The 12,630-nt window shown below is 31.1% G+C and overlaps 1 protein-coding gene across 1 annotated transcript; it reads right to left on the reverse strand.

Moving 5' to 3' along the window:
- Positions 1–7,550: 7,550 nt before the first annotated feature.
- LOC133288803 (AP2-like ethylene-responsive transcription factor BBM) lies at positions 7,551–12,630 on the reverse strand. The gene is made up of 9 exons (XM_061486621.1): positions 12,405–12,630; positions 11,714–12,173; positions 11,515–11,597; positions 11,328–11,336; positions 10,980–11,068; positions 10,053–10,126; positions 9,893–9,943; positions 9,371–9,447; positions 7,551–8,347 (listed from the first exon to the last, which is right to left on the reverse strand). Exons 1-9 carry the CDS (start codon positions 12,628–12,630, stop codon positions 7,551–7,553), a joined length of 1,866 nt encoding a protein of 621 aa, XP_061342605.1.

The raw sequence follows: 12,630 nt of genomic DNA on the forward strand, positions 1-12,630 counted from the left end.
TAATGATAGTCCAGTCACAATATGGCTGAAAAAGTTTGGGAGGAAAGTGAGAAAATTTCACAAAAATGTATCTTGAAATTTATTTTATTCCAGAACCTTCGACGGAGTACAAATTCCGTTGAAAACCAGATTTATAAAAAAAAAAATATAAAATAAACAAATTTATACTTTTACAACTATATCTTAACACCGTTAATTTCTGCCTACCAAAGGTTATCATTTATTGTGAATTAGTAATTAATTAATGAGTTTAATTTGCGAAAATGATAACCGTTGATTGGCAGAAATCAACGGTGTTAAGATATGATTGTAAGAGGTTGTAAAAAAAAGGTTGTAAGTATAACCTTCCTATATATATATATATATATATATATATATATATATATATATATATATATGACAAAATGATTTGTAATTTGACTGCATATAAACATTGATGTAGTCACCTAAAAACTACGTCATTTTGGGTTGGATAAAGGAAGTTCGCATTTAAAGTTATTTGTAGAAAATGGAAATATTATATTTATTTCTATATGATTATAATTCTTCATAAATATAAAACATTTAATATGAGGAATATAGCGATACAAAAGTGAAAATAAATATAAAACATTAAATATGAGCAATTATAATCATACAAAGACAGAAATAAATATAATATTTCCATTTTCTATAAATAATTTTGAATGCGAACTTCCTTTATCAAACCCAAAATGACGAAGTTTTTATGTGACTGCATCAATGTTTATATGCAGTTATACAAAAGTGAAAATAAATATAAAATATTAAATATGAGAAATCATAACCATACAAAGGTGGAAATAAATTTAATATTTCCATTTTTTTCATTTAATTTTGAACGCGAACTTCCTTTATCCCTCCTAAAAAACACATATTTCCATAACTATTGTGCAAAACAGTTTTAAAGAGAAAAAAAACCAAAATACAATCAAATAAATGTAACAAAAAGGGAAAAATATTTCTGCAGTTACTGCAGATAAGTTATTTGCATTTATTCCCAAAATGATGTCGTTTTGATATTGAAATCTGAAAAAATTATAATATAAAGACAATTATAACCCTGAAATAAAATAAAATTACAAAAACACCATGATTTTCGCCGCAAAACGACGTCGTATTGGGCTTACTGCAAATAACTTATCTTCAGTAACTGCAGAAAAAGCGAACTCATTTATTAAATCGTTCAAAAAAAGTAACAATCACAAACATAAGGGATATTATATTTACAATTTCTTACAACTAAATCTTAACCATCGATTTACGCCAATCTTACAGTTAAAATTTATTGAGTCAAACTTATTAATTAATTATTAATTTTCAATAAATAATAACTTTCAGATCGGCAAAAATCAAGGTTAAACTTTGATTATAAGAGGTTGAGCAAAAAAAATGGTAAATATAATCTCCCTCCATAACCATTATTTAAAAAGGGAAAAATATTTATCATTTTAAATGATATAACTTTGTGTTATTCTTTAATGAAACTACGTTGTTTTAGTGTGAAAATCCTGCCTAGGTTCATATGACAAGTACAATTCTCATGGAGCCAGAGTTGCTCTGTAAGGGTTGTTATGAGAGATAGAATATTGCTATATAATTTCACAAGTTATAAAATAATAGTTGAAATCACATCGATAATTTATCAAAAGTTTATACAGAAATTTTTTGACGGAATCTGATTAGCTTAGAAAATTCCCAAAATATAATTTATTTTTTATTTAAATTTTTAAAATGGTTTTCGACAGAATTCACTTTTCGTTGAAAATCTTTGACGAAAAATGAATTCCGTCGAATATTTCATAAATACAATTTCTATTTTGATTTAATTTTTTATAATTGTTTTCGACGGTATTTATTTTCCGTCGAATTTCGTCGAAAATCTTCACAAAATTAATTTCTTTTACAATTTATTTTATTCATCCGTTTTGGACGGAATTCATTTTCCGTCAAAAATCTTCGACGGAATCCATTTTTCGTCGAAAACCTTCACAAAATTAATTTCTTTTACAATTTATTTTATTCATCTGTTTTCGACGGAATTCATTTTTCGTCGAAAACCTTCACAAAATTAATTTCTTTTACATTTATTTTATTCACCTGTTTTTGATCGAATTCATTTTTCGTCGAATATCTTCGACGGAATCTATTTTCCGTCGAACACCTTCACAAAATTAATTTCTTTTTTAATTTATTTTATTCATCCGTTTTCTACGAAATTCATTTTTCGTCGAAAATCTTCTCAAAATTAATTTCTTTTACATTTATTTTATTCACCTGTTTTTGATGGAATTCATTTTTCGTCAAAAATCTTCGACGGAATCCATTTTTCGTCGAAAACCTTCACAAAATTAATTTCTTTTACAATTTATTTTATTCATCCGTTTTCGACGGAATTCATTTTTCGTCGAAAACCTTCACAAAATTAATTTCTTTTACATTTATTTTATTCACCTGTTTTTGATGGAATTCATTTTTCGTCGAATATCTTCGACGGAATCTATTTTCCGTCAAACACCTTCACAAAATTAATTTCTTTTACAATTTATTTTATTCATCCGTTTTCGACGAAATTCATTTTTCGTCGAAAACCTTCACAAAATTAATTTGTTTTACAATTTATTTTATTCATCCGTTTTCGACGGAAAATGTTTTTCGTCGAAAATCTTCGACAGAAAATGTTTTCCGTCGAAAATCTTTGACGAAATTCATTTTTCGCCGAAAACCTTCACAAAATTAATTTCTTTTACAATTTATTTTATTCATCTATTTTCGAAGGAATTCATTTTCCGTCGAATATCTTCGACGGAATCCATCTTCCGTCGAAAAACTTCACAAAATTTATTTCTTTTACATTTATTTTATTCATCTGTTTTCGACGGAATTCATTTTTCGTCGAATATCTTCGACGAAATCCATTTTCCGTCGAAAACCTTCACAAAATTATTTTTTTTACATTTATTTTATTCATCCGTTTTCGATGAAATTCATTTTTCGTCGAATATCTTCGACGGAATCCATTTTTCGTTGAAAAAGTTTTGACAGAATCAATTTTTTGTCGAAAATGTTTTACGGAAGCTGTTTTTCGTCAAAAAATTCAACGAAAAATAAATTCTGTCGAAATTCCGTTAGTAATTTCAACGGAATTTTTTCTGTCAAAAAATTTCGTCGATAATAATGACTTTTCTAGTAGTGATAGACCCCTTATGGTTATAAAAAAGTTCACTTAGACACCTTATGGTTTAGAAAATAAATATTTAAAATAAATTTTCTCTCTTTTTATTTTATATCCTCATGTAATGCATTTATGGTTTAAAAAATATTACAAGTTATTTATTCTGTAATTAATTTATAAATTATCTTAATTTTTTAAATATATTTGAAATTAAAAAATATTATTTAAGATAAATTAAATATGTATTATCAAAATAAGATATTTACTTTCTTTATAGAATTTTGTAATGATATCAAGTAAAAAATAGATAAAATAAAATAATATTTGATTTGAATTTATTTTCTTGATAAAAATAGCTGAATTTTTTTAAAAAAATGTTTTGTATTTTTTAAACCCTAGATGCATTAAGTGAGGATATAAAATAAAAAAGAGAGAACATTTATTTTTATTTTTTTTATTTTTATAACCGCAAGTAGTCTAAGAGAAAAACTTTTTAACCACAAGGTGTCTAAGTGAAAGTTTGAAATCACAAGAGGTTAAATGATAAATTATTTAAACACAATGGGTCTAATTAAGTGATAAGTTTAAAACTAAAGGGACAAATGATAAATTACAAAATCACAATGGGTGAAAATGAAGTTTTCCCTTCATTTTATGTGACATTTGCTGATTGATTATTATTTAGTTTCTTATAACTATTTTTTTATCTTTTAAAATTATAAAATGGTCTAATTTGTAATTTAATATAGTATATAATATAAAAAAACATACATGATATAACCTGTAGAATTAAGGTTCAACCAGTGAACCATGACGTTTACCACTTCAATGTAGTTGTTACTTTTTTTTTTTTTTTTGTAAATAATGTAGTTGTTACTTAGTTTGTGTGCTGACTCAGCTGGTAAATCAAACTTTTTGTGGGTGGACTTTTCTTGTACTACGTGCAAAGATTTGGAAACTATTTAAAACATTTTAAAAGGTGTGGAAATTGAAAATTAATCAACATAGTAAATTGAAAATTGGAAACTATTTAAAACTTTTTTCGTATTTAACAGAGTTTCTAGTTTCCACCACAATGCTAGAGCATTGGGATTTGTTAAATTAATTAATATGAACCCAAGAAAAAGACACGAATGAGCATTCCAAGAGCTTGTTAGCTTATGAGTTTATACAATGAGATGACAAAGCGGTAGACAGTAGACACGGAACGCACACGAAGCATGCACTTTTATAATATTGGACAGTTCCAACCCAAATTCTCTCTCTTTCCCATATATCATACAAACACATGCATGAAATAAATTATAATAACCAAAAAACCAAATAAAAGGTAGTGTTCAAGTCATGCAGACTCCAGAGGCCAGGAACATCTAGGCCCGTATAATTTCGTGGTTCCAAAATCACTTACACAAAACTTGAGTGCTTAATTTTAGCACAGAACCGGTATAGCCAATAAAAAATTACGAGAAAAGTGTTTCTTTTTTTAAATGACACAATTTATATCTTTTCACTCTCACAAGAAGGTAGGACCCACATCTTTATATTTTTTTGTCCATTCTCTATCTTTCTTTATCTATCTTTTTCTCTAATTTAAAATGACATAATTTACATCCTTTTAAGATGATACATATTTTTCTCAAATTATATGATATATTGTTTGAATAAATATATCATTTTAAGTGGGAACAAAAAGTAGGATATGGATTGCGGCCCTGCTATAAGCTACTTTTACTTTAATAAAGTTCACTTTTCTTGGAAATCTCTTTGGTGAGAGGGAGTGTTTGTGCATGGATCAGGGTGAAAATAATCCTGCAACCAACCAGATGCGCAGAGAGAGAGAGAGTTAGTCACTAATAGTTTTTAATTAATTAGTAGATATTCCTTCCAAGGAGGCACGGGTGCTCCGCTGATTTCTCCTATGCAATTTCAGTTCCCACGTTTACCGGCTTTTTTACCCTTATAACCCTTTATTATTAATTAATTACCGATTTGACCTTGATTATAAACTATTTCAAAAATTTAACCCCCTCAAAAAACATAACACCAATCTGCCCCTGTTTGACCGTTGACCACCAAGCCTACCCGGGTACACCCCTCTGTACCCGGGTATTTTTTGAAAATTTTTGTCTACCCGGGTAGGGAGGCGTGTACCCGGGTATTGTTCTTCGTACCTGAAAAATTGCTTGAATTATTTACCCGGGTAGAGAGGGTGTACCCGGGTAAATCTTCAACCACCCGGTATGATTACTCTTTGGATCTCCCATGCACTCTTCTTCTCCAAGCTTTGAATATAGAGGCACCGACTATCACGTGCTCTGCCTCTGCAACTTTTTTGGGTCTGTAAAGCACACAAATATTTTTCAATGATTATTTCAGAAAGAGAATTCTCAGTTAACAGTATAAATCCACAACCACAAACCTTGTCCCATGCATGTCTTCCCTGAACGTGATAATTCGTCATTTACCAGTAAAATGAAAAGCTGCATGCTCACACTAAATTTCTGTACCATGAACCCTGTCTTTATTTTCTTTCCGTCTCACTCTCCCCAATAGACCCGGTACCACATTTATATATAGGAGCGCGATTTTGACGTACATAAAAGTAGACCCCATCATAATCGATACGAACAGGGACCGCTTTGATGAGCAGTAAAGTGTTGATGTATGGAAATTCCAAATCCATTCTCAAAGCTAAAAGCTCTTCAAATTGGTTAGGCATGCTTAACTTGATAATACTGATCTATCTCATTAGCTGTAAAAAAGAGAGAGAAAATACCAAATGGGTGGTCGAAGATTTACCCGGGTACACCCCTCTCTACCCGGGTAAATAATTCAAGCAATTTTTCAGGTACGAAGAACAATACCCGGGTACACGCCTCCCTACCCGGGTAGACAAAAATTTTCAAAAAATACCCGGGTACAGAGGGGTGTACCCGGGTAGGCTTGGTGGTCAACGGTCAAACAGGGGCAGATTGGTGTTATGTTTTCTGAGGTGGTTAAATTTTTGAAATAGTTTATAATCAAGGTCAAATCGGTAATTAATTAATAATAAAGGGTTATAAGGGTCAAAAAGCCCACGTTTACCCCTTTAAATATCTTATTACTCATCGTTTTTCATGCCATTTGCGTTCTTTGTTTTACGTTATTATCAGCATTAGAACAAGAATAACTATAACCCAAACAAACGGAGAAACAAAAGATGGAACAAAGAAAAGGAGAAAAAAGAGAGGCTACCGCTATTCCTTGTTTTCTCAACCCATTAAAAATACGAAGAAGGTTTTATTTATATTTTTTTTTTATAATCTCTTACAATCATATCTTAATATAGTTGATTTTTGTCAATCAACTGTTATGATTTTCGCAAATTAAATTTATTAATTAATTATTAATTCACAATAAATGATAATCGTTGATTGGCGAAAATCAACGGTATTAAGATATGATTGTAAGATGTTGTCAAAAAAAAAAGTTATAAATATAACCTTCCTCTAAAAATATATATATATTTACGTGGGAAGTTCAAACAACAATGTTATCTTTAAAACTTGTTTTACATTTATCTTTTATGAAAGTTTCTCTCAATTTTTTTTTATCATAAATAGTAAGTATTTAACGGTTCTTTTTAATATACTCCACGAGTATATTAAAATTTTGTGGTCCTTATCCTTTTTTGGTAGTAAAAGCGCTCATATTTAACATGATAATCAACCAAGTGGAGGAATAATATTTTTTAAGTACAAAATATCAATTTCTCTCTTCTTTTTTGATAAATCAAAGTATCTTTCACGGGAGATAATCTTCTTTGGGGCAAGTATAGAATTAAGGCTTTAAATTCTTTTTTTTCAAAAATGATATTGAACAGAATCGAATACATACTTTCAACCCGTCTACTCAACTTTCGTGCGCCACCTGAAGTACCATATGGTAATATGAATTTATCTTTGCACTTGAATGTTTACGTAATGCCAAGCGTACAGCACGAGATCGCTCATTTTTTATTTTGAAGGAAAACAAGCATATAGTATGTATTGTAAAAACTACCAAGCATGCATGAAAAACTACATCATTTGATTCTTCTTATTCCAAAACTAAGTCTGGTGTTAATAAAACTTCCCAAGGATCTGTCCACATTCTCAATTCAATTCCCAAAATTCATAGCAAGTTGTTCTGCTATGACGTCCACACTTGAGGCTAGCTATACCCTCATAAAATATGAATCCATCACGTTGGAGATTAAAAAAAATAAGAATGAAGAGTTACAACTTGGAAAAGTCAATAAATGTATACATTATCTTTCCCTTGAAGACCTTGCCATGACTCTTCCTTCTTTCTACTTTCCGACTATTCATGCAATCAATCATGTGAACGGTGGAGCTCCAGGACAGAGAGCCAAATCGTTAGGCCTTGGTGCAATAGTTGGAATCGCAGTTGGCACCCAGTTATTGAATGCATCGTATGCACTACCCTTAACTGCACCTGCAGATGTTTGCTGCGAAAGATAATACAAGTTCTTTGCATGATAAGGATCACTATAGCTTAATACATTTTCATAACCAAGCGTGTTTACATCACTATCACCAAAACCGTTGCTGATTCTTTGATTTTGGTTACCTTCATCTGCAATGAAAGTATTAGTAGTAGTAGTAGTAGTAGCCATGGGAATCAAGTAGGCCCCACAACCATTAATGACAGAGTTAGATCCAGAGCTATTAACATCAATAGAAGAAGCAGAATCAATGCTCATGACAGGGTACTGCAACCCTGAACTGGACTGAAAGAAATTGTGGGTATTTCCTAAATATTGTAGTTGATGAATATCTTGTAAGGATTGAGAAACATCAGAATCTTGTTCTTGTTTGCACCAAAGCTTCTGAATTCCATAGGTGTAATGAAGCTGGCTATAAGGATGAGGTTGCTGGAATGGAAGAGCTCCATAGCTCATAGTGGAATCCATGTTTGACCTTTGCTCATTCACGTTCATATCAACCTTTTCAACATCCTTTAAACGTTTGGCAGCACCACCAATTGGTAAAGTACTGCTCTCAAGTATACTCCTAACGTCGTATCTGTTCATGTCGAAGTTTGTAACGGCTTTCAGTCCTCGAAATTTGATGGCTGCAACATCATATGCCTCTGCAGCCTCTTCTTGGGTGCCTGGTAAATTAATTGATATAACACAGGCTCATTAATTAACTATTCATGCAACATATGCATCCAGTGGAATTAATATGCAATGTTACGAATACCTATGTTACTTGTGGTAGTGTAAAAATCTGTCTAGTTGATTATGCTAATATCAGTAGAACCACAAAATTGCATACAATCACAGAAAATTAGAATGCAAATATGCAAGGCATACAAAATGCAGAAAGTCAAAACCGAGCCCAGTAAGACAATTTTGCCCCATCAACAGTGTCTAAGGTTCATGTACAAATGGGTTAGCTTTGTCTTGACAGTGGCACAACTAGAAGAAACAACACCGGCGAACTCAACGAACGTTGATCAATCCCAAAGAATAAATGCAAAAGATTTCAAACAATTCTTTTTACAGAATTTCGGTATAGGAGAGAAATCAGAAACGTCACTCTTTGTTATGATTCTCTTCCTTATTTATAAACCATGCTTGGTCGCGATAAATGGGGTCTATTGGCAGTAAAGAGTCATGCTTGTTTCGGAATTGAAAAGCGATATCTATTCATCCGTGAAAAGTCATATCTGTTCGACATTAAAAAAACACATCTCTTCACACCCAACTTCTTATTCATAATATTTGAATTTTATAATAATTCCAACAATCTATCTCCATCAACTGATCATGATAGGAACACTCGTGAACATTCTTAAATTCTTAAATTTAACTTCATTATATATCTTCTGACTATTCATTGCTGAAGTATTAATTATACTAGATATATATATGATCAAATAATAAATGCTGACCGAGTACACTACCACCGCAAATACTAAATGTTAAAGCTAGTTATATAATTTTTGCTGCTTGTTAGCTATAAAGAAATTGCTGTTATATTTCCAGCATTTGATCAAATAAAATGGCAGGGGATGTGTGCTTTGGAGACTAAAGAAAAAGTGAAAATAAAAATATCACAGGCCATAAAGAAATGTATAGTATAATTCATAAGCACATGCATATATGTTAAAAACATTAATATTTCTTACTGAAAGTTCCCAAGTAGAGATCTTTGTTGCCTGCAACTCTTCCAATCCTAGCTTGCCATCTGCCATTTTGGTGATGCCTGCAACAAATCATTAAAATAATATATGAGAAATTAACAATTTGGTATGCACCGATATTTTAACTAGAATTATGTCTTTTCATTCTCTTTCCATAATTTTCGCACCAAAACGACATCGTTTCAATGAACAATAGACAAAATTGTCTAAAGTAACTTTAGAAAAAATGAACTCATTAACAAAAGATCAAATATATATATATCAAAATGGTGGCTTTGTTACGTTAATTAGTAAATTGACCTCCTCTCACAATCATCTTCTTTACGCGTGTCTTTAGGAGGAATAATCTCAATACCTAAATTTCAAAAACAAAAATCTTACTATTTTAACCAGAACATATAGATAAAAGTCATGCAATTTTACCAAATGATATATACATTAACTAGTGACCGACTAATTAATTTGACTTAATTAAAAAAAAAAAACTGAATGGTAAGTCAACGGTACCTCGTTACTCCTCTATAAATGGATGCACCGCGAGAAAAACCACTGCTTTTCCTGCATCATCATAATTTTTATACGTAATGATCAATTACTTATATAGATATCTACCTTTACTTAAGTTTAAGCTTATCATATGCAGATTAGTAGCGGCATTTGCAAATACCTTCTCAATGACGCGACGTACTCTTGCCTTGTCATGTTCTTCATTTCTTCCAATTCTTTTTCATATTGGCTAATCTAAAATTCATTGATTGTTGACGAATATTTAATAAAGCATCCGTTAATATTATAACACCAGAAGAAGTAGTCACGTGCATATATAGTTTGAATTATAAGACAAATAATGTAAATTATAATTTAATGATTTATATTTAAATTTATTTTTTTTATAAACGATTTATATTTAATTTAAGAGTTCGCTTTTTCTGCAGTTACTGCAGATAAATTATCTTCAGTAAGCCCAATACGACGTCGTTTTGGGGCGGAAATCATAGTTTTTTTGTAATTTTAATTTATTTCAGGGTTATAATAGCCTTTATATTTATAATTTTTTAAGATTTCAATACCAAAACGATGTCGTTTTGAAAATAAATGCAGATAACTTATCTGCATTAACTGCAGAAACATTTTTCCCTTAATTTAATGAAACACAACTACACAAGCACATATTAACAAAGGGATTATATTTTCTTATGCAACCATATATATCATATCTCATGTTGCACTAACAATTTTATGGAGGTCCCATTATATAGAAAAAGAAAAAAAAATTGAAATGGAACTCACGTCTTTTTTAGTGAGTAGAAAAGATTTGTTCTCTCCAATTACATGAGATTAATATTTTCCATTAACAAATTATAATTTTTTCCCACAATTTACTTTCTTGTAACTCCCAGTACTGGCACTTTAAGATAGAAATCCTTGTACAATGTGCCGTGTAATAGACTGCCATATGTAAAGCTTCCTTATAATTCATCATTGTTGCATGTTATTGCTAATGGCGACATTAATTGTCTGGAGTTATGAAATGCAACCCTTAATTCACTGATGACAAGCATAAACGAGAGAGAGAGATAGAGTGGAAACTTACCGGAAAATTTGTTGTTGTTGTAGTTCCCCAGTACTTCAGCGCTGCTAAATCGTAAGCTCTGGCTGCCTTTTCTTCTTTGTCATAACCTCCTGCAAATTAATGTATAAAATCTTATATAACTAACATGAACAAATTTTAACATTTTTTTTTTTGATTGGCAAAAGCTGTCAAAGAAAAAGACTAAAAGCCTTTTTTTTAATTAAGTTGGTTGGGACATCAAAAAAGAAAAAGAATTACTAAATAATTCAAAGGACATATATAATATAAGCTTTACTTTATTTAATTCGGGAATGAAAATTAAAAAATGAAACTGCAAAGAAAAGAACTATGGCATCTTTTTGTACTCACCCAAGTAAACTGCAAAAAAATGAATGTTGATGAAGGCGACACGACACCCCATTGAAGTGAGAAGAAATGCAGGGTAAAGAACACAAGTTAATAATCATTATTGCATATAATAATTATTAAAATTAAAAAAAGAAAAGATCTTGGCAATTAAGGAGAAAAATAAAAATAAAAAAATGGTAAACCAAACCTTGTCTTCCTTTGCGAGTTTGTCCCTCTCTTCTACAACTATTGTCCCATAGATGAGCCTCATATCTACCAGTCCACCTATGCCTTTATTAAAATCAATAAAACCCTAAATTCATCATCATCTCACATAGTGCTAACAGAAACTGATAAAAAAAGAAATTTGAGCAACTACAATGAAGAAATCATATTGAATTGAAAACCTGGTTACACCACGGTATATGGAAGTCCTCTGTCCAAATGTATCAATGGACTTTCTAGGCACAGTCTCAACAGTATTAATTCCTGCTTTGCTATCAAGTACTGTCGTCCTAGGTTGTTGCGTGCTCATGGAAAGCGATGTATTTGCAGCTTCTGATTGTGACGGTTGGTTCCTCTGCATTGTCTTTATCATTGACAACCCAATAGAGTTACTGTTTTTTGGACTGCCACCTCCAACACCGGCTGTTGGTGGCTTTTCCGACGGCTGAGTCGGAAGTTTTAATGAACAGTTTTGGAACATAAAATCTCCAAAAGAGTGAGGGCCGAGAAAGTTTTCGAGTTTTGGTTGTTGTTGGTTTTTGTCGAGGTTTTGGTTGCTTTGGCTGCATGATGTTCCCAATAGCATGTTTTGGCTGTTGTAGTTATCCTCTGAGTTGCTTTCCAAACCCTTTGTGTTCCAATCTGTCAAAAAACATGAACCAACAAAGTAAGGGGAAGCACTAGTTCATATACTTTTTTTACACATTAGTATAATTAATCATACACTCTTGATTAGTATATAACCGGTCAGATATAGTAATTTGTAAACAAAAAAATTTATAAATATATTCTTACCCAAAAGTAAAATAAAATAAAAAAATGAAAAAATTTATTAACGATAAGTTATGAACTTTGTGGAGGAAGAAATGAAACCTAGAGGAGTATGAGTACAATGGTTTTGGTTGAGTTCTTCAAATAAGCCAAAAGAAGGAGGGAGGTTGAGTGAGTGATGAGTGGACTCGGAGGTGAGATGATCAAAGCATTCGGTGGAGATTCCTTCAGAGTTGAATCCCACTGTTTGAGATTGGTTTTCAATAGCAGAATGTGATGGAAGTTCTTGAGGGGAGAGAGAGAAACCCAACCAGTTCATTGATGCCAT

Source organism: Gastrolobium bilobum, unplaced genomic scaffold (genome assembly GCF_033153095.1).
Source record: "Gastrolobium bilobum isolate Gb01-03AN ecotype WA unplaced genomic scaffold, APGP_CSIRO_Gbil_v1 utg2264, whole genome shotgun sequence".
Lineage (NCBI taxonomy): Eukaryota > Viridiplantae > Streptophyta > Magnoliopsida > Fabales > Fabaceae > Gastrolobium > Gastrolobium bilobum.

Coding starts and splice junctions, on each gene's coding strand:
- LOC133288803 (XM_061486621.1), bottom strand. CDS start 12,630: ATGGCATCAATGAACTGGTTGGGTTTCTCTCTCTCCCCTCAAGAACTT. Junction 11,598..11,713: donor ATATACCGTGGTGTAACCAG/GTTTTCAATTCA, acceptor ATTTTAATAAAG/GCATAGGTGGACTGGTAGAT. Junction 9,448..9,892: donor ATTTATAGAGGAGTAACGAG/GTACCGTTGACT, acceptor GATTTGTTGCAG/GCATCACCAAAATGGCAGAT.